The sequence below is a fragment of the Colobus angolensis genome, unplaced genomic scaffold (genome assembly GCF_000951035.1).
Source record: "Colobus angolensis palliatus isolate OR3802 unplaced genomic scaffold, Cang.pa_1.0 Scaffold166, whole genome shotgun sequence".
Classification (NCBI taxonomy): Eukaryota; Metazoa; Chordata; class Mammalia; order Primates; family Cercopithecidae; genus Colobus; species Colobus angolensis.
The window spans coordinates 4262170-4285519 of record NW_012114777.1 but is presented as its reverse complement, the minus strand read 5'-3'; the positions used below and the strand labels follow the sequence as shown (position 1 = coordinate 4285519).

At 42.2% G+C, this 23350-nt stretch overlaps 1 protein-coding gene across 1 annotated transcript; it reads right to left on the bottom strand.

Moving 5' to 3' along the window:
* Positions 1-616: 616 nt before the first annotated feature.
* OPRK1 (opioid receptor, kappa 1) lies at positions 617-23350 on the bottom strand. The gene is made up of 4 exons (XM_011937598.1): positions 23135-23350; positions 22464-22768; positions 6455-6807; positions 617-1496 (listed from the first exon to the last, which is right to left on the bottom strand). The coding sequence occupies exons 2-4, from the start codon at positions 22718-22720 to the stop codon at positions 964-966; spliced, it is 1143 nt and encodes a 380-aa protein (XP_011792988.1). The 5' UTR covers positions 22721-22768; positions 23135-23350; the 3' UTR covers positions 617-963.

The window sequence follows — 23350 nt, the reverse complement described above, 5'->3', positions numbered from 1 at the left end:
TGAGTTATGAGCACTGTTACAGGACTAAATGGTATTCAGGGAGTCTGAAAGAGATCATGCCATGACTAATTCCCAGCAAAATTTCTCAGCATCAACTTAGCAACTCAGGGGATATCACTAGTGTGCCCTCAGGAAATCGTCTGGCTGGGAGGCAAGCCTATTCCTTATTTGCACATGTACTATTATTTACAGAAGATACTATATATATTTTCAGTGATATTCACACTACTTTGTTTCTTGACAATGGGACATGCTTTATTATAAGACTGTCTACCTGAATAGCATGCTAAGAAAAAAAACTGCAGTTTTCGAGAAGTTAAACCATGTTAAAAACAACCTTTTGAATGTTTAAATAATTTCATAAATAGTAAGATAATGTTCTGGTATAAGTGAACATCAGATTCCTCAGATGTGGGTCCAAGCCATACATAAGCTGGAATTCTCACCACACAGCCACATGAAATGCGTGTCCACACAGCATACAGTGGGCTGGGCATGAACCCTGGAAATAGTTCTCATTCCCTTAGAGGTCGTTGCTGTCATTGTTAAACATCTGGATTGGATACCCACTGAGCTCTGAAAGCAATGTTTTTTCTTTTCCTTTTTTCTTAAACCGAGCTTTGAAACTACATTTCATAGGAAGGCCACAGCAGACGGGTGCTGAACCTTATCTAGGAAACCAGAAGGAAAAGACCTGTTCCCTCGTTCATCAGAGGAACTGAGGGTCTGCCTCACTTCTGTGCCCTAGAGAAGAGGTGCAAGTGTTGCGTGGACCTTTCATCCTTGATGTTTCCACTGATCACGAACGTGGTCTGCATCTGATGACTTCAGACCATGAGATCTCTAAAAGTTTATTTAAAATTCTATCTTTTCGTGTCAGACCGCAGTAGTGATCTGAGTTAAACCCAGATCATTGAACTCCTCTCTTCCTGAAGAACTGTACGAAGACATCTCCACGACTAGTCATACTGGTTTATTGATCCCATCGACGTCCCTCAGGTAAGCAGGATCCTGAACTGTATTTCGGACTCTGCTAGTGCTCTGCCGCTCCATCCTCATCTTCAGTGGAAAGCAGAAGTCCCGGAAACACCGCTTAAAGTTTTCATCAAGAAAGGCGTAGAGAATGGGATTCAGGCTACTGTTGGTATAGCCTAAGGCGATGCAGAAGTAATAGCTGGAGAGAGCAGCCGTGCTGTGGGAGGTGCTCCCCAGAGCCTCCACCAGGATGAATATGTGAATGGGGGTCCAGCAGACGATGAAGACCGCCACCACCACCAGGACCAGTCTGGTGATCCTACGCAGGTTGCGATCTTTCTCTCGGGAGCCAGAAAGGAGCCGGACGCTCTTGAGACGCAGGATCATCAGGGTGTAGCAGACAATGATGATGAGGACAGGGATCACAAAAGCAAAGACGAAGACGCAGATCTTCATGAAGAGGTCCCACCAGGAGTAGTCATCATCTGGGAACTGCAAGGAACACTCGATGACATCCACGTCTGGAGGAGGGCAATAAAAAACACAACACAGAAACCTGTTATTGTTATTACCATGGCTGCAAAATGTTTTAAATGTGAATTTTAATACCTTTTATTGCAATGGTCCCATTATGGTAAGATGACATTACCTGAAGTAGATCACCAAATTACTAATGAATTCTGTATTTTATTAACCATCTTAATCTTTGTGCATAGAACAATGATGATAGTCACTGTTTACTAGTAACAAACACAATACTGTAGAATTAAGATTCGCTGACAATCTTGCTCATCTAGCTGCAGAAGTTGATTTGACACTGATGGCTTGCAGAAGAGGTAAAGAGTTAATGTATAGCATGAGTACTTATTTCTATTTCCTTTCATTAACACTTCTACCAGACCTAAGGCTCTGGCAATAAAAAAGCTAATGTGTATTTGTAATAAATGACTAAATATTTCAAATCTAGCCACTGAATTTAACAAAAGCCAACTTGTTTGAAAAACATTAACTAGTTTACAGGAAATCATTTTGTGGGTCAACAAAAATTGATATGAAATTTGTTTAAATATGACTCAGGTGTTGTGATTTAATGGAACCAATGACACTCGTGATTAAGGGCATTACTGAAACACAAGTAAAACCTTTGGAGGAGGTGGGGGAGAAGCATCATCATCATTAAGGGAATTCTGAGTAAATCAGGCACATTTATTTTCATTTTTACCAACATTATTATGTAACTCAGATAAAACAAACATTTTGTATGTGATTACTTAGAAAATTGCTTTATTTGCTCTGCTTCTCTTTGCTGGGTAGTATTCTCTTTGGAGTAGCCTTAATATTAAGAAGACCAGGGACTCAGAATGGACACCTTCTAAACTATTTTTATGGGACCCCCAAGGGCTCGCCTTTCCCCAAACACCAGTCAGCCCACATTTCCAACCCCTGCCCCAAGCAGTCAGCGAGCACAGAGCAGAGCTCTCTTTGCCCTGGTCCTTCCTCACAGACAAGGTAGTCATGAGCAACACTGTGAGTATGACTACTATAATGAAAATATTTTCTCCTGACATTGGAAAAATCTTCTTCAAAAATTGCACATGAATATTTTTTAAATAGCAAAACAGCTTTATTAATGTTTTCTAAAACATTTTAATACAATCGTAATAGATTGGGATAATAGAATATCCCATCTTACTAGAATTTTAATTACATATACTTTAAAATAAAAAGGATGTAATCATTTTGGACAATTAATAAAGATAACTATCTTAGAGACCTTCATGTATCAATGAAATACCAGATCAAACCTTGGAGTAGTAAATGAACACTTCCAGAGAAATTTGTCATTTTTGATTTTTTAAAAAGTCATTGTCCAAAGTAATAGTACCATGAAGACTATTAACTTTTGCTTTAGTGTTTATGGTAAATTATTTTTAAATCACTACTATTATCATAGAATATAAGATACCCATTAAACAACTTTTGATGAGTGACACATGAAAAAAAATCTGAGTTCAATATAAATATTCTATTCAGGGTTTTGACTTGTTTGTTGAATCTAGTAGAAGAGTTTCCTTAGAGGTAGGGACCATGGTTTGGTTTGTTTTTTCTGCTTAGCTTTCGTTTCCAGCATTAGCTCTTTCTTGTGGCTGACCTCAGCTTATATGTCACTTCAGAGATGTTTAGATGGAGATCTGTCTCTTAAATGGTCCTCTCCCCGGTAACTTATACTTTGTCTACATATTATACTCACCCAATTTCCTAGACAGAAGCTTGTCTGATCTGTAATTGTGTATTACCTTCCTAATGTTTTTCTCTCCATCCAGAACGTGAACTGCCTTGGTGGAAAAACCTAGCCTGCCTTAATCAACATTGAATCCCTGACACCTAGGGTAGTACTTGGAACGTGTGGTGCATAAAGAGAATAAATTTTTAAATAAATGAACAAACAAATACATACCACATGAATAACAAACCCTCAAAAGTGTGTCCTAATTACAGCAGTTATTATGGAAAAGTCACTGGCTAAGCTAAGCTAAGCAGAAGCCACACAGGGCTGCTGCTTAATTTGGATAGACCTTTAACTCCGAGGCTCAGCTTCCTCCCAAACAAACTGTCTTGAATGTAGTGGGAGATGTTAAGTATTAGATGACTGGGTGAAATAATCAACAACAGCTACTTTACAAGACTTTAGGAAACAAACGTTCCATTACAGAGTTGGAAATATCCTCCAGAAATGTCAATGAAGCTGAATTTGTAGCGTAAAGAGAGTGCTGATGCAATCATCAAGAATTCCAGTGCACTTCACGTTATGCTAAGGGGATCAAGCCAGGTACAGAAAGACAAATATCACATGTCATCAAGCATCATATTTGGGAGGTTAAAAAAACACCCTGAACTTACAGAGATGGAGAGTAGAATCTCTAGTGGTGACCACAGGTTGGGAAGAGTCATGGGGAGGGGGATATACAGGGTTGGTTAATGCATAAGAAATACACTTAGAAGAAAAAGGATCATGTTCAGTAGCACAAGAGGGTGACTACAGTTAACAATAATTTATTATATATTTCAAAATAACTAAAAGAGTGAAATTGGAATGTTCCTAACACAAACAAATGATAAATACTTGAGGTGATGAATATCCCAATTACCCTAATTTGATCATTACACATTGTATGCTTATATCAAAATAGCACTGGTACCCCCTAAATATGTACAACTATTATGAATCCATAAAAACTAAGCATTTTTTTAAAAAGAAATTCCTGTCCAAGCATGCCATTTTTATTAAATGTTCTGTTTCAGGACAAAGGGGGCATTTTCAGGTTGAAGTATCCATACAACTGCCTCAGTTCAACAAGCAGACTTTCGTTTCCTTATATATTAATATCAGAGGGCTGCGGCTTCTGCTGGCTCCTGTTCCAGCATCTCATGGTTGTCATAATTATAGAGTTAGTTCTAATAGCTAAACTAAAGCTTTTCTTGTGGGTATTCATTTTGTTAAGAATAACTGTTTCTGCTTACAGTGATTATAATAAGTCTTAGCTACTATAATAAAAGTAAGAGCAGACTATAAATCCTCACATAATACACACACATATACTACTGTATGGAAAATATTAGAGTCAACATTTTACGTTCACAAAGTGGAAGCTTTGCCTCAAAAGAGTTTCTTGCACTTTATTTCTATTCGCTGTAGGCATGAAGAAACAAAATCCTATGTATGATTAATCATATTTTAAAATGCAGATACAATAAAGAAAGTTGGGCATTTCTTAAAATTTGCCTAGTGGTATAGCTTGACACCTGCTGTGGCTATGCTAGAAATTCATTTTGCAGTTTCAGAGGGAAAAGATCAGCTTCATTAAAAAACAATGAATACAGTCATTATACATTTGTCCAAACCCATAGGACGCATAACCTGGAGAGTGAGCCCTCCTGTAAACTCCAGGCCCTGGGTGAGAACATGTCAGTGTGGGTTCAGCAGCTGTAATAAATGCACCGCTCTGTGGGGGAGGATGTGCCTGTGTGGGGTAAATGGAGGTAAATGGAAGCTCTCTGTGCTTTCTGCTCAGTTTTGCTATGAACCTAAAACTATCAACTGAAACCTAAATAAAGTCTAAACACAAACAAACCATGTATCATGCAAGACAAGCTATGATTTTAGCATCTTGCCCTTTCACTATGACCTGGAAAGTCCTCACTATACACACTCAGTTATCTGCTATCACAGGTATTATGAACCCCCTAATAAACTGGAGCATTTACATACCTGCTGGAACATTAAACAGCATGAGTAAGGCCCAGAGTGACTATTCTGCTCACCTCCCCATCATGAATTTCTATGAGCAACAAAGATGCTTTCCATACCTTTATATTTTGCTAGTAAAGCAAAACTGTTTTAGAACAGTACCTCTTACCTTGGTTGCAGGTCGGAGTCACCTGGGGAGAGCTCAAAAATCTTGACACCCAGACTGTACCCCAGGTTAATTAAATCAGACCCTTCAGGGGTGAGACGCAGGCAGCAGTGTTTTCTAAAGTACCCAGGTGATTCCAATGTGCAGCCAAGAGTAAGAACTACTGTCCTAGAAATACAGGAAAAACATCAACGTGGGGGCGGGCACAGTGGCTCACGCCTGTAATCCCCGCACTTTGGGAGGCCAAGGCAGGCAGATCACGAGGTCAAGAGATTGAGACCATCCTGGCCAACACGGTGAAACACTGTCTCTACTAAAAAAAAAAAATTAGCTGGGCATGGTGGCGTGTGCCTGTAGTCCCAGCTACTCGGGAGGCTGAGGCAGGAGAATTGGTTGAACTCGGGAGGCAGAGGTTGCAGTGAGGCAAGATCGTGCCACTGTACTCTAGCCTGGTGACAGAGTGAGGCCTCGTCTCAAAAAAAAAAAAAAAAATGTATATATATATAGGCTGGTTTGCATGCAGTAAAACCTGATATGTTCAAAATCAAGTGGTTCTGCTCATCTGTAACTATCATCCATCTGTTAACTTGATTTTGAATGGCCTACAGTCAAAGCTGTTAAAATAGTGATTTGGAGGTTATCCTTTAGGAATAAAAGAGGAAAGAATGAACATATGTCGCCAATAATTTATATCCCTTGTTAAAGAGAAAAAAAAAAAGGAGTGAGAAGGTACATCCTAGAATTGCCAGGTTGTACTTTAAAATTCCACATGCCTGTGGTTTCTTACCTCATCCTCACCCCTCCACTTTCTACTAGGCATTGCCAGAAGAGGAGACAGGTCAGGCATCTCTCTTCTGGCAATGTCATGATTGCATTCTGTGTTTACAGGTGGAAAAGGACACAAAATTGTTCTATTTCTCATCTTCCATGGATTTAGGCACTACATTTCCATCATCTTTTGGCATCAATTTCTACTAGATATACGGCCTACTCACTCTCAAATTAAAAGTCTCTGTAATTTGAAGCTACATTTTTATGAATGGAATGAAAATGACTGTTCTTACCTTCCCTGACTTTGGTGCCTCCAAGGACTATTGCGGAGATGCCAACAGATGACGACAGCAGCCAGATGCAGATATTGATGATCTTTGCCTTCAAGGGCGTGCGGAAGTCCAAAGCCTTCACGGGGTGGCACACGGCAATGTAGCGGTCCACACTCATCATGGTCAAGGTGAAGATGCTGGTGAACATGTTGTAGTAATCAATGGAAATTACTATCTTGCACAGCACATCCCCAAAAGGCCAGGAATTCATCAAGTAGACCGTACTCTGGAAGGGCATGGTTGTAGTAACTAAAGCATCTGCCAAAGCCAGGTTAAATATATAAATGTTGGTTGCTGTCTTCATCTTTGTGTATCTAAAAGAAAAGAAACAATAGCATTTCCCTCCATTTTCAAGTCAAACCCATAAGGTGAATGTGTTTGTGATAGCCCTTGGATTACTGATTTTGCTTCCTCATTCAATTATTCTTTTTTTTTTTTTTTTGATACGGAGTCTCGCTCTGTTGCCCAGGCTGGAGTGCAGTGGCCGGATCTCAGCTCACTGCAAGCTCTGCCTCCCGGGTTTATGCCATTGTCCTGCCTCAGCCTCCCGAGTAGCTGGGACTACAGGCGCCCGCCACCTCGCCCGGCTAGTTTTTTGTATTTTTGTTAGCCAGGATGGTCTCGATCTCCTGACCTTGTGATCCACCCGTCTCGGCCTCCCAAAGTGCTGGGATTACAGGCTTGAGCCACCGCGCCCGGCCCATTCAATTATTCTTATATTCATTGAGGGTCTAACATGTAAAAGGACTGTTCTAGACATTGATAGGAAAAATGGACAAAGATCTCCGACTTTATTGTTTATTCTACTGCTTTAAAACATTTAAATAAAGAAGATACGGAAGATAGCAGAGATAGATGAATAGACATATAGATCTAGCATTGCATATAATACAGGTCTTTATTTTGTGGCTGACAATTCATCTTAATCCTGCCCAGAGTCGCTTGGCTTTGAGCATTTTTCAAACACTATATTCATTTTCTTTGCCTTGTTTAAAACATTTTTTTCCTCAGAGTTATTTTGAGAAATCAATCATTATAATTATGATGTCATTTGAAACTACAAAATGGTTTTCATTTTGATATATGTTCAGTTGCAATCACTGAAACACAATTAGGTTTGCTGATTTTTGTTCTCCAGTGCACCATTAATTTGTCATTTTAAATATATTATATAAATAAAGCGGGTTGAATCCTGCTCTTACACGTGTCATAGCACTAAGCATAGCATGGTACAGTAGGAGAGAAATAATTCTTTCTTTACTCCTTGAGATATTTTCTAAGCACGTAATATGTCTCATCTTCCAATTGAGGGAAGAGTAATTTTCAAGGTAGGTAAGAAAGATTGCTTTTATGCCTGAGTTATTCTTTATATCACAACATGATGTTTAGGACAACTTCATTTTCAACTAAGACTGAATTCAGAGGGTTGTTTTGCTTAGAGAATGCTTCGTCAAATATCCATAGAGTATTAAATAAAAGTTCCAAACCATATACCATCAGGTTTTCAAAAGCCAAGAGCTGAAATATGTTGGGAAAATCCATATGTTGATTACTTTCTACAGCCTCAGATTTGAAGACCTTGTCACAATGCAAGTGTGCTCCATTTGATAGATGAATTTCCACATGAGAAACAGCTCTGAACATTTCGTGATAGAACAGAACAGCCCTGGCTCCTCTTGGAGGCAGTGTGGTCTCATGTGAACTCAGACAGTCCTGAGTCTGAACTCAGAGAATGACTTATCTGAGTTTCAGTTCCTGCTAAATAAGAATCATAAAACCTAACTCACAGTACATAAGACAAGGGCAGTAGATGGCCTGACGCACACAATCACACTCCAGCCTCAGTATCTGCTGTCTTTCCTCCCCACCTCCCATCTCTACTCATTAGGAAGTGGCTGTGTTTGGGGTCAGCTGGGAAGGCATTGTGAAGACGGGTACTAGAGTTGGTATCTGTTGGTTTCCATTTGGATGTTCTGCTTACTAAAGAGTGATTTAATCTGGAAAGCGAGGAGTTTATTTAAAAATGTGTTTTGTCTTCATACTTTCTATTCAGGCACTATTAAATGACCTATAAGTTTTAGAAAGTGACTAAACATGGATGGCCAAGGTCTCATAGCACAGGCTTTGCAAAAGCAGAGATAGCCAAGCAAGGACAGTTACTGAGAAGGAGCCACATGTTTCTAATGAGAAAGATTTAAATGCTATCTATTCAGATATTTTCTTAAAAATATGGTTTTATGTTTGAAAAAAAATGCATCTTACAAACCTACCTTCTACTCTTTCAACTCCTCCCACCCCAAAACCCCCGATACTAGCAAGGATTCCAGCAGGAATCGGACTCCTGCTCTTGTATTTTGTGACCCTGATATTCCCCCTCTTTCTTCATGAAGCCAGAGTGGCATTCTTTTTGCTATAAACTTAGGCAGACCTGGGTGCTAGTCCTTAATTTTCAAACTAACAAGTTACTTTAGAGGGTCCTTAACCACCCTGAGCCTCAGTTTTCCAATTGTAAAATGGAAGCTATAATATTTATGTCACAGAGTTCCAGGGGTAATGAATGAATGCACCTGAACCAGACAGCATGTCTAATCTATGTCACGTTCCCCAACTCCCACCTCCCTCCTTATGTGGGTGGAAGCTACCAGTTACCACAGGAAGCAGAAAAGACTATAGTTTCTAGGTAACATCCATGGTCATATTTACCCAATTCAGCTTAAATATAAAAGGTGAGAATAAAAATGAGCCCCAGGACCTGACACAAAGAACATGAATGGAATGATACATAAATTACCATGAAATGTAATGTGCATCTTTAAGTAGTCACATAATGTAGAGTAATAGCTTCATTTTAGTTTTTCAAAATATTTATAGCCAATAGATGTATGAAACTGCATAAGACTTGTACATGTAAAGAATTCAAACCCCATCTTCAGATCTCAGACAGATGAGCACAGGCAATAATCACACTGACCACATTTCTGAGGTGCCCGGCGTCAGGCCCTCTGCCAGGCGTTCCGCAAGCTTTGTCTCATTTCGTCCTCACAGTCACTTTACGTGGTAGGTATTGGTATTCTATAGATGAAGTGACTAAGAATCACAGGATTTTCTTTAAAATTCTCAAAGCTATATAACTATAAAAGGCACAGCAGAAATTTAAACCTGGGGGTTTGATCCCAATTCGTGTATTCTTACATCTTCCCAGCACTTTGTAATTTGCAAAGTCCAGTATTTTGACTTCCACATATCTTGCTTGATTCTCAAAACTAGTGCCCTTCTAGTTTCCCTGAGAGACTTATGTGTTTTCCCTCATATAGCTGAAGAAAGTTAGGCTCAGGTAAGTTAAGTGATTTGTTTGGTGTCAGCAGAGGCAGGACCTCAGTGGGAGGATCTGCAAGGGATGGCAAGGCAGGGCCCCTCTTCCAGGTTTCTGGAAGACACATGCTTATAAACCTGTAACACTAGAAGGGGAGAACTCATAGAGTATAATTAAAAGTAATGAATAAACTATGACTTCAATGAATATTTATAGATAGTCTTCTGTGTACTACACTGGACTACTCTGTGAACGTGAATATAAAGCTAGGCTGTGACACTCAGAGGCAGTCTGGTTGAGCCCCGGGGTATTGTTTGTATCTCACCGCAACAGAATTAGCCGGTCTTTTCATTCATTGTATGTCCACCACTGAAAAAACAAGCAAGCTTTCTCATTACGCTATGATATGAAATTATTTTCCATTTCACCCACACTGCTTTACAAAAATTCACAAGCATTTCAAGCAAAATGGCACCATCTGGGTGGGAAGTTCTGGCTTGTGTGGAGGAGCTGGAAGTGGGGTGGCAGCTCATGGCTGCACTTTTGAGCATACACACCGCAGGAACATATGGTATGAAAAGAGCAAAGTCCGTGGGCTGTCCTCGCTAAACTGACAACATAACAGACCTGAAAACAACAGTACGGTGCATGGAATGGGACATGAGGGGCAGGCCGGGAAAGAGGGCTTACCTAGGGAACTTGAGTTGTGAGCACTGGGAAGGCTATGGTGGCCAGGCAACAGGGCGGAGGGTGTTCCAGAGACTTAGAAATGCTCCCCAATGACACCTTAACTCAAGACCATCCTAGTGTACTTCTCTTTACAGAGAAATGAGGGATGGCTTCAAAACTGGCAGCCACTGGTGCTTGTGTGATGGTGAGGGGAACAAAGTTATCAGCTGAGATGTCAGGAACCAATGTTACCAGGCAGGGTTTCTGGGAAGACGTGACACTCACCATGCTAGAAAGGTGGCACTTGAGAAGGCGGAGCTGACCCTGCAACACAGCACCCTCAGGACTTTCTGTCCTTTCCATGCACAGACAATACGCAGGAGGTAGAAGAGGTAATTATTGGATTATTAGCATGCTTTGCTGTTGAGGTGCATTGCCTAGGTTTGTTTTCTGTTTTTTAAATTTCAGTGATGCTTCTTTAATCAGGAAGTCCTTTTTACCTTCATGACAATAGTATAATATGCCTTTAATCTTGATGACTGATTACCATATACCTTTCAAACCAACACACTTTCAGTTGCACTGATTTCAGTTATTCTGGGTCTTCCCTTGCACTTGTCCCCCATGGTAACGCATGCACCCTCTCTTCCCTCTCCAGTTATGTGCATGGCCCCTCCCCTGTTTTTACCCTTTCATTTCTTTTAACACGTTTTTAAATCCCTACGCCATAAGTAGCAATATACTAGACTTTGAGGATGACTGAAAAACTCAGTATACAGACCCTGGCTCTGAGGATCTTTTAAACTGAGACCAGATTCTAATGTGAACTATAGGAATACATGGAAGGGAAAGATTGCTGTGTAGTGAGGAAATCAGGACATATTTTGAAGAGAAAACTTAGCGGGATCTTGAGCTTTGAAAAAGATTTGGACAGAGAGAGAAGTTTTCTGGCTAGTGTCTCATTCAGAGTCAATGAGGAAATGGATTTCCTGGTTCAGGGATCCTGCTGAGGAGTCACAGGTGGCTGCCTGGGATGGAACAGTAGTGTCAGGCCACAGAGGGCCCTGAAAACCAGAAGGAAAAAAATCACTTTAACATTTATTGATGACATTATGTGACAGACACTGTTTGGGGAATTTCATATTATCTGGTGAAGTTGTCATAATGATTAAATGAGACATGCATAAAATTACTTAGCGCCAGACTGGTACTTGATAATTGCTTAGTGAACGGCAGCCTTCCATGTCACATGACTGCTCCTGCTGTTGTTACTGTTATTATTCATTACCTACCACAGCCCTAATATGCCATATCACAATCCCATAAGATACCACTGCCCCCCACTTTCTTCTGAAGAAAAAAAGGTTGAGAAAACGTCTTAAAAATACTCTCTTGCTTTTCAGTTCTTGGAATCTACATGTAATAAGTAAAGGAATTCAGGCTTGTCTTATTCCAAGGTTTCTTTAAAAATCAGGTATTTTATCAGAGACGTAAATACTGCCACTTCCTGCAGTTCAAGATTAAAAAACATTCTGTGAGGACGGTCAAGTATGCATCATGAGGGTAGAAAACATTTAGCATGAGAAACAGGGCAAGGTCCAGGCAGAAACACTGTAATAATACATTAAATACTACTCCTCAATGGACAAAACAATGTCATGTACATTCTGGAATTTTTCCATAGGCCCATTTTTGGGGGTGGGAAAACTGAGTTAAAAGAGGGTAAGTGACTTGCCTGAAACCATAAACTAGTGAGACAGTGGGAATTCAAACTTCAGCTCCAATATAATAAAAAAGAAACAGGAAACAAAAAAAACAAAAAAAAAAGCCCTGGTGATTTCCTAAATAGATTACTTTAATACAGCAAAAACCTAAAGGTCCATAGAATGCACCTGAACAAATGCTGTTTGGTGAAAACACGAGTGTGATCAAATGCCACTGACCCACAGGAAGCTGGAAGCTCTCTTACAACACTAGAGGTGCCTTTGGAATGCAAAGATGCTCAGGACACCAAACTCATTGGGAGGAAAGCTCTGCAGCAGCAGGGAAAATGCAGTCCTTTTTCACAAATGATGGAAGATGAGCATGATGAGAGATGAGTTTGGGAGCTCTTTTCTCTGTATTGCCAACAAGCATTTTCCTGGGCGTGTCTTCCAGATGCATGGCATTCTAGATTTTATGTGCAAAATGATCACAAACAGTGGGGGAAATGGAGAGTGCTGGTCAAAGAATACAAAGCTTCAGTACAAGATGAAAAAATTCAGGGGATCCGATGTACAACAGGGGCTAGCATCAACAATACTGTATTGCTTATCTTGAAATTTGCTGATTGAGTAGATCTTAAGAGTACTCACCCCCACAACACACACCATACACACACAAAATGATAACTGTGTGTGGTAATGGCTGTGTAATCTGTGGTAATCACAAATTAATGTGTAGCAAATTACCATGTTGTACATGTTTAATATATGTAATTTTTATTTGTCAATTATGCCTCACCAAATCTTGGGGGGAAGATAATGAACCCTGATGTAAAGTATGGCCTCTGGGTGATGATGTGTAAATGCAGGCTCATCAGTACCACAAATGCCCCACTCTGGGGGAATGTGAGAATAGAGACTGTGCATGTGTGGGGGCATCAGGTACACGGGGACTGTAACTTCCCTTCCATTTTTCTGTGAAGCTAAAACTGCTTTTTTGAAAGTCTGTTTAAAAAATAAAAATAAAATGAAGATTGATGACCATGCTGATATCACTTCTCAGTGGAACTTACTTAAAAACATAGAGTGTTTCATTAAATTTTTCAGTTAGTTTCTGTTCACCTCAATGAAATTAACTGCTATACGCTCTTCTGGGTTATTTACTATTGAAATTGTAAGGTTTTTTTTTTTTCTAAAGGGTCAGTAGTTTATTAATTTTAGAAAAAAAAGGAAGGAGGCAGAGGCAGGAGGATGGCTTGACCGCTCCACTGCACCCCAGCCTGGGCAACAGAGACAGACTCCATGTTTGTTTGTCTGCTTAAAAAGAAAGGTAAAAGAAAAGAAAAGAAAAGGGAAAGAGAAAAAAAAGGAAAAAGAGAAAGCAAGGAAAAAGAAAAATGGAAAGGAAAGATAAGGAAATTAAATTCACTGCTTCTCAAAGGATCTGACTTTGATATCCCTCAGTCTGTAGTATTCTGACGGAGTCATAGTCACATAGGAGCCAGGCCCTTGCAGCTCTCCAGAATCACTCTCCTGCATGCAAAGTGCAAAGCCATCAAAAGAACAGCAGGCAGCCACATGCGATCAGGACTCCGGATGCACAGCCCCGTGCAGGGGCAGGCTGCCCATGCAGGGTGGTAGCAAGCAAGGAAGGAAGGGTAACGGGGAATGATGATTCCACGGGAATAGCCAGTGCCCTCGGGAGCTGCTAAGCTCCTCCTCTCAGTTGTCCCAGCTGGGGAATCATGAGCCTCTGGACCCCCAGAAGGAATGTTCTAGTGCATTCAGGGGTACGTGCAGGGTGAGCACTTCTCACGCCCAATAGCACCTATAAGAAAACAGCACCTCGCTAATGACTGGTGTGCACTTTCCTAGGGCACAACTACCTGGATGCCTAGCAGTATATGGATACTTAAAATTAGTTTTCCTATTTTTATACAGAAAGCTGACCTAAGTCTGAGCAAGCCACAGAGTGTGGGCACATGGAGAGGGGGATGATGGCCCTCCTGTGCTGCCCTCTCCCCATGACGCCAGTCATCCACTGGACAGGAAGCAACCCAGTCAGGCAGAGGGCGCTGAGAAGATTCAGGGCTAAGCAAATTGGGCTGTGATAATGGATTGATCATTTAACAATTGCCTGCCCTTGCGCAGTTCATTAAACCTCTGTAGTTGATTTCCTCAACTGTAAACGAGCTCTAACCATCTTCATTTCATAGGTGTGTTGTGAATTTGTGTGAGCTCAACAGGAGCTCTGAAAATTAGTCCTGTCATAGCTGATCTCTGACTGCATGTAACTCCAGCCATTCTTAATCCAAGCTTCCCTGCCCAGCTTCAAACTAGTTCTTTGGGAGCTCTGAATTCATCACATGGTTTTGTCGTCCTCCATTGAAATTCCAATCTGCTTGGCCAATGGAGAAGGCAAGTGTTAAACAAGCCATTTACAGTATTATCCCCCTCCTAAAATCTATTCTTCATATATAAGTCTTCCTTATCAAATACATAAACCTGCATCCCCTCCAAAGAAAGGGAAAAAAAGGGACGACTGCTGATCTTTCTGTTGAGGAATAAATAAATGTTATTCTGAAACCATCTCTTGTTAATATGATTCTAAGCATGTATTACTTGCACCACTGAAACCACATAAGCTAAACCTTCAAAAGGCAACCGTCCTGCAGCCACACAATTTGAGGTCTTTAGCTGAACACAGAGACTCCTGGGGCCACGACAATTAAGTGCACCCAAGTTAATCGGGAATGAAGGGAGGTGCCAACTGCACGGCCACATGAAAATATTGCTGCTGATGAGATGCAGCTGAATGAGTCATGGAGAGGAGCTATTCTGTACCAGTGAGAAGCAAATTCCTTCTGAAACTAACTCTAAGACAGGCATCAGAAAACATGTAAAATCAACAAATCAAGAAATGATTTTGAAGGCTACAGTTTTGCCTGGAGTCTATTAAAGTTTAGGAGCTCTACACCTGATCACCCAACTGGTTTCTCGCATTCTTGCTCTCTCTGTCTCTCTCTCTGCAGTTGTATAGTCTCTGATCCCTGAAAAACAGTGCCACGAGGCTTTGGCCTCCATCTGTGATCACACATCCCACAGGGGAGAAAATAATTTAGCTAATCCATGTGAGCAGTTGCAATTCTCTCTTTCAAAAGGTTGTCAAATGTATACAAATTACTTTGAGAAATGAAAGATAGTCTCTTGAAAATAATTTCTGAAGTTATTTTTTGCTACATTTGTATTAAACTGTTTAAAGACAGGATCAAGAAATTAAAGACAGTTTCAAGAAAAATTAGAACATACTATATTAACCAAAGCCTAAAATAAAACTGGTGTCCTGTAGGGAACAGCCGTTGGTGAATTATACAGGTACCATACTGTACCTCTGCTTTTTTTTAATGCCTCTGTACGTGTGATTTGGTGATATTATCTAAGGTAGGCTATGTTGACACTTGTGAGAATGTGGAACATGTATGTACACACAACTAAAGTGATTACAACAGGTACTTCAAGGAGGGAGAAGAAGAAACTTGGGAGAGAAGAGGCAGGCATTGTGCCAGACACTGTCACCCCATTCCGTCCCACACTTCTCTAGTTCCAAGACAGCCACATAGTTTTGGTGAGGCTGAGAAAAGAACAACCATGAGGCCCAGACTGGCTCAGGGGTGACTTGAATGAGTCAGTAAATGGCACATAACCTAAGACGATCCCAGCAGAGGAAGCCTGGGACTTCTGTTCAGTGGATTGGGGGGAAGAAACACTGTATCCCTCTATTTATAAGCAAGAAGATGAGTATTTTTATAAGGACCAAGCTCTATGCCTAGCAAGTTTGGGTGAGTTGGCTTCCTTTGGTGCAGAAATTTGAGGTCAGGAAATGTAACCATTTCCATAGTACCTTTGCAGTTTTGTTTTCTTCTAGGCCCCTTACAAAGCTCCCCCTTTGGGGAGGTTTCAATACTGCTGAGGCTGAACTGTAGGGAAGCAAAGGTCTCCCAGAGGATGGTTCATGAGAGATAGAACCCTATAGGTCTGTATTCTGATAGCAACAAATTAATTACAACTAATGAGAAAAGGAATAGTCTAAACTTAAGACCAAGGATCAAAGAATTGTCTGATTCCTCCTATTTTTTCTTAACAAATTTTTCTTGTTTATCCTTACAATTAATTTACAAAAATAAACAAAAAGAGAACATATACATAATTGTTGTGAAAACTGAAGCTTGACAGAGTGTCCTGTTAAGGAGAACAGAAAGAGGTTGGGCAGTGTTCTGAGCTGAACCATGACCTCCCAAAATTCCTATGTTGAAGTCCTAAGCCCCAGTACTTCAGAATGTGACTGTACAGTCCTGCCTTGGTATCCTTGGGGGATTGGTTCCAGGACCCCCCATCGGATCCAAAATCCATGGATGCTCCAGTCCCTGACATAAAATGAGGTGGTGTTTGCATGTAACTTATGCAGATCCTCAAGATTACTTATAATACCTACTACAATGCAAAGGTTATGTAAATAGTTGTTATACTCTATTGTTTATGGAATAATGACAAGAAAGAAAGTCTGTACATCTTCAGTACAGATGCAATTTAAAAAAACAACATTTTTCAGCCATGGTTGGTTGAATCCATGAATGCAGAATTCCCAGCTATAGAATGAGGGCTGACTGCATTTGGAAACAGGAGCTTTAAAGAGATAATTAAGGTAAATGAGACCATATAGGTGGGCCCCAGTCTGATATGACTGGTGTCCTCATAAGAAGAGATTAGGACACAGATGTGTAGGGCAAAGGCTATGTGAACTTACAGGGAGAAGGCAGCATCTACAGGCCGAGGAGAGAGGCCTCGGGCCTCAGGGAAAGCCCTGCAGACACCTTGATCTCAGGCTTCTGGCCTCCAGAACTGTGAGACAATCAACAACAGGGGTTGCTTAACCCACCCAGTCTGTGGTGCTTTGTTATGGCAGCCTCAGCAAACTAATGGAGGCTCTAGAAACCTGAGGTGCCTGGGAGATCATCACACTGAGCCATTTAGAAGGAAGGAGGCCAGCTGAGTCTGCAGAAAAGAATGGATAACTGGGAGAGAGAGAGAGAATTAGATTTAGGATTTGTCAGAATGTACCTGACAGTTATGGCCACAAGAATGGGTGAAACCATTGAAAGGGAGTGTGATGGTCAGTTTGATGAGTCACCTTGGCTGGGCTATAGTCCCCAGGTTTTCAAATACTCATCTCAGTGCTGCTGCAAAGGTGTTTTGTAGGTGTGATTAGAGTCCATAATCATTGACTTTAAGCAAGGGAGATCATCCTAGGTAATCTGAAAATGCGGCCTGATCCAATCAGTGAAAACCTTAAAAGCGGAGCCGAAGCTCCCTGAGGAAGAAGAAATTCTGCCTGGAGAGCAGCAGCTTGTCTCTCCTGACTTCCTATCTTACCCAGTCCCACAGTCAGCTATGCCACTTTTTTGTGAGAAATTTCTTAACATGGACATCCCCTACTGGTCCTGCTTCTTCGGCTGATCCATGACTAATACAGAGAATGTGCAAAGTGAGGACAGAAGAGGGCTGAGAAGGCTCTGGAGAATATGAGCATTTAGGAAATATCAGAGGAAGGGCATTCTGTGCAGGGGGGCAAGGAGAATGCCAGAGGATGTGGGGGAAGCCAAGAAGAGGGTGCTATTCGAGAAAGTGAGGACCTAAGGTCGCCCAAGCATGCCAGACCCTCCACACGAGCCAAGTGAAAGTGACCTAAAAGGAGCATCTAAAACACACACCAGGGCTTTGGTGAAGGAATATGGGGGGAGCTCAAATGCTCAGGGCAGAGGACCGGGTGGAAGAAAAGGAAACAAAGAGGAGGGATTACTCCTCCAAGAAGCTTGCCTACCCATGACAGGCAGGAGGATGAAAGGACATTAGCTAAGGAAATGAGGAAAATAGAGGGTTGGTGGACAGTGGCTTGTTGATTATATTTGTAAGATGACAGACTCTTGGGTATGTTCATGTGCTGAAGAGCAGGTGAAGAGGGAGAGATTGCAGACACAGTAGAAAGGAGATAGCTTACATGGTAAAGACCCCAGAAGGCAACAAGCTTCAAAACCCAGGAGCAGGAATCAGCCCTGGATAGAAGGAAGGAGAAAATTCCTGTGAGACAAAACAGAATGCAGGGAGGGTGGCTGCCAGTGTGCATATGTAGAGAAGCAGTGTTCCTGAGGGCTGCACTCCAGTGTCTTGGTGAACTACTGGGTAAGACCACTCATGAAGGGAATATGATAAAGAGAGTAAAGAATGTGACAATGAAGAGAATATGATCAGGTGGAGGGTTTCGGAATAAGTGTAGATTTGAATTCATTTTTTAAAATGGGAAATGAAAGAAGGAATTGGCTCTTTCTGGAAAATACAAGAGGGGCACAGAAAAATGTCTAAGGAGAATTAGGGTCAGATATACTTGAAGGTGGTGACTTTGTCTTGACAAAGATAAAATTGATTTTATCCAACAGCATCCAACTAGCTGGGTATAGGAATAAGGAAGGTAGGTTACTGGCTTGATCAAGAGTTAAGGCTTTAGTGGAAGACACTGGCAGAAGTACAGGAAGGCAGGACACTTGATTGTGTTGTTGAGACAGAGCTTTAAGTGATAGCTCATGGAGTCTAGGATGGGAAAGAGAAAAAGAGATAGTCTGGGAGAAAATGTAGAACCTCCTGGAAAGAAAGAATCCAAACGTTTGCAGGAGTGGTATGGTGGGAAATGAGGAGCAGAATGGATAAGAGCACAGGATCTATGGTCAGGCCGCTGGGATCATTTTGGCCCCATGAGTTACCCAGGTGTGACCTTAGTTTATTTCAATCTTTTGTGCTTTAGTTTCCTCATCTATTAAGTGGGTATGGTAATGATATACCTATAGTTGCAAAGATTAAATAATTCATATGAAGAAGGTAGCTTTGCCTGCTTGACACATATTAAGTGTTCATTAAATGTCAGTCACCTTCTTTAAGGGAGGAGAGAGTCGAACATGTATGAAGTTGTGGTAAGAGTGGGAGAATGGATGTTTACGATGTCAGAGGTAGGGCTGCCTCTGGCTGTTTACGATGTCAGAGGTAGGGCTGCCTCTGGCAGGGCAGAGGGGTATGGGTGTCATGGTGTTCATTAATTAATAAAAAATGAAGACTGCACGGGGGAATCCTGCACAGGAGGAAGTCATGAGACCACAGGATTAGAATCCTGATGGTCAGCCGAGTGTAGTGGCTCACACCTGTAATCCCAGCACTTTGGGAGGCCAAGGCCGGCAGATCACTTGAGGTCAGGAGTTTGAGACCAGCCTGCACAACATGGTGAAACCCCATCTCTACCAAAAATTAACCGGGCATGGTGGTGCCTGCTTGTAATCCTCGCTACTTGGGAGGCTGAGGTGAGAGAATCGCTTGAGCCTGGGGGGCAGAGGTTGCAGTGAGCTGAGATCACACCACTGCACTCCAGCCTGGGCAACAGAGCCAGACTGTGTCTCAAAAAAAAAAAAAAAAAAGAATCCTGAGGGTCACACCCATGTTCATGCCCAACAACCACAAACTCCAAAGCCTGCTGAGTGAGGAGGCTGGAACATTTACATTTTAAGGTCTCCCCAGTGAAAGTTAATGTGCCCTAATTATCAAGGGATTATGTCAGTTGGTACACACTAAATGATGAGAACTCTTGAAACTTTAAATCAGAAGATATGAGGCAGCACTCCAGGGACCCGAGGTGGGAAAAACTATTTGTAAGGCAGGTCTAAAAGTAGCCAAATCTTTTTCCACAGCTCTGCCTCCCCAGGTCTCAGCTGAACAGTCTAGATCTGCGCCTGCCCACACTCTGACCATCTAAGTTCCATTTCTACAATTATTTTCTATGAGACTGAACTATGCTAGGAGCCTTTCCCATGTAAAATATTTTAAAATAGTATCTTCCATCTTTCAAGCACAGCTACTCAGTCTCTTCAGTTACAAGGGCTGCAGGGTCTCCACACCCTGGTTTGCACTCAAGCCTGATGATCACAACGCAAGCCACTTTATGCCACCCTCTCTCCAACTTCAGTCTCTTCATTTTCTAAGATAAATAAACCCAAGTACATCAATTCTTCTTCAAAGGTTTTATTTTTCAATCCTTGAACCAGCTATCATTATGAAATAATGCTAAATACTCCTTTTCCCTCTTAGCTATAGACTTAAGTGAACTAGGTTCACTAGACATTAACCTTTTACTTGTGAAGAACTTGAGATGTATGTGCCCTAGCCATAAGTGAACTAGCTAGATTTCAGTAGGTTGGCACTCCAGGATGGCAGTAGAACTCTTCGCTTTTCATTTATCATCAAATGTAACCTTTAAGTATTCAGAATGGTGTGGGAGAATGGAGAACGAGGTATGTGAACTATACAACTCCTTTTATATTTTTAGCTGAACTTATCCCCTTATAACACACTTTAGTGTTGGATATCTTTGGGAAATCTATCCATTAAAAGTCCTAGCTAATCTACAGGATTTTTTTTCCTTCTTCCATGTCAAATGTTCCTCGCGGAGTTATATTTGCACATAACATCTAAATGTTATTTTAGGATTCTTCATTCTTTTTAATCCTAGTCTGCAAAAGGTTGTAGAGCAACTACAAAGCTCTTTTCAAACTGGAGACTTCAGGCGCTCATTCAAATAACGATAATATGTATCTGTTTTACTTGAGCACCCAAATACGATATGGGTAGAAACAGAGCTAATTTTTTTTCTTAGAGCTTTCTTTTGTGTAACAATGTTTCTATTACCCTACCACCAAAAAAAAAAATGGCTTCTGTACCAAAGATCTCCTAAAAATTTTAATTAAAATTTAGAATGCAGTTGTCTTTTCTTTTGTCTAATTGTCTTTTTAGTGGAGGCCAGCCCTGAGATTACTAATTACTTGGACAAACAATTTACTTGTAAAATATTCCCTCCTTTGCTCATCATGGATAGAATTCCTGCGAAATGCAATAGGCAATTATGAAAACCAAGAGCACCAAGCTATAAACACTAGTTGTTGGTGAGATGAGCTTTATAATAAGTGTTTGGAGACTTAAATGATGGTTTTTAATGTCAGAGCATACATAGGAATAAAAGACCTGACATTCTCAAGCAAACAAAACAAAACAAAAAACAAAAGATAAAGCAGTCTTTTTATTATGATAATATTCCAAGGGAAAGATTTATGCTATCATTCATGATATGGTTGCTAAAGTTCATAATAAACAAAAGGCCTGTTTCAAAACTAAAATCAAGCTTAAAAAATCAGTTATTCATCCTTTCAGAGTCCCTAGCCAGGGTGACTTGCACCCCACCCTTATTTCACAAAGACTTCTCAAAGGAACACAAGTGTCCTACTCCCTCTCACAGGTGTGTTGCCAAAACTCTAGCGCTTCCAGAAAAGGAAACACATCTATCTCAAGAAGAGTGCAGAACAAAGTTAGGTTTTTCTTTTCTTGTTTTCCTTTCTTAAAGTCAGAATCACTTTGCTTACCAGAAAATTAGCATATACGTGGATATTGGGATACTTATTATTGGAAATTGACCTAAAGAAATTTCCACACACACAAAAAAATAACAAAATAAAACCTTCAATTTCTCATGGTGGAAAAAAAAAACAGCAAAGCAGTTTTTGAAAATCGCCACAGGCCATGCTTTAGAAGATAAATATTATTTACTGATATTCCTAACAAATGGGATGACATTTGGTACTAAAAAGGCTCATATATGCATATCAACAACGCTAGATCATATATCAGCTTTTGTTTCATAAGCCAAAACACCAGTCTGAGGAGTCACAGGAAATGAGGAATTATCTTCAGTGCATTGGGTGGGCTTGAAATTTATCTCAAGAAATATTTGCGAAGGGCATAACAAAGTGCTACGAACTGGCGCAGGTAACCAGGCAAACGGATTAACTCCTTTACCAGGAGACCCTGACCCTGTTGTCAGCACTCTGGCACCTTGCCCTGCGCAAAGAGTTTTCAGCAGAAACGCTGGGCCCTAGGGTGGAGTCGGGGGGGTCACTCTGAAATCTTCCAGATGCCCCTGGCCGCTCGGATTCGCCTGTGTGAACCTCTCAGCACTCCACCAAAAACTCCCAGAAAATCCTTCACCTCTTCTAGGAGGCCACCCTGTAGCACTTCCAGCATCCTTCACAGAACAGAGTTCCCACCGCCTGGCTAGCTGCCCCCACCGCCGCTACAGCGGCGGGGCTCGACCCTCACTCCCTGCCCTGCCCAGCCCCCCGCGCCGCGCCGACCCCGCGCTCACCGGATGATCACGAACATCACCAGCGAGTTGCCCACCAAACCCACAACGAACACCACGGAGTAGACCGCCGTGATGATGACCGGGATGGCCGGGGAGATGTGCGCGGGCTCCAGCTGCGCGTCCTCCGAGCCGGCGCTGCCGTTGCTGTCGAGCTCGGCCCAGCCGGGAAACCAGGCGCTGCTGTTGGGGGGCAGGCAGGCGCTCGGGGCGCAGGTAGGGCCCGGATCCCCGCGGAAGATCTGGACCGGGGAGTCCATGGTGGGGCGGCTGCAGCGGGAAGACGAGGACAGGCGGCACCTGCGGGGCTGCGGAAGCGAAAGAACCGGCTGGACGCGGAAAGGCAAACTTTGCCCCCGCCCTGGCTGGCGCCGCTGGGGACTCGGAGCCTGCGGACCCCCACCCTGACCGCAAGTCGCGGGGGACAGGACAGGGAGGACAGACTTCTCGCTTCCTTCTCGGCCAGCAGGCGCGCCGCTGGGTGCCAGAGAGGGGAGAAGAGTGCACACTCCTTCTCTCCCAGCTCCTGAGGTGCCTCCCTCACCATTTCTAGGCACCGACCCCTGGTGGAACTGTCCCCATACTGCCTATCTGAGCTCCCAGGGTCAAGCCCCTTTCCCACCTCCCAGAACGGAGGTCTAGCTAGAACTGCGCCTCGAAAGCCCAAAGCTTACCTCTGGTTCCCAGAGACAGGCGAAGGCGAGGTAATTTAGGGAACGCCCTGGTAGGTGCTGAACCGTGAGCTCAAGAGTCCCACTCAGCTCTTGGCGTCACCTGCTCTCGGACCTCGGCCCCACTCTCGGCCCCAGCGCTGCTGTTTCGCTGAGCGCAGTCCCCGCCTCTCAGTGCGCGGCTCCCACTACTGGCGGCCGCTCCGCGGGGCGGGGCGG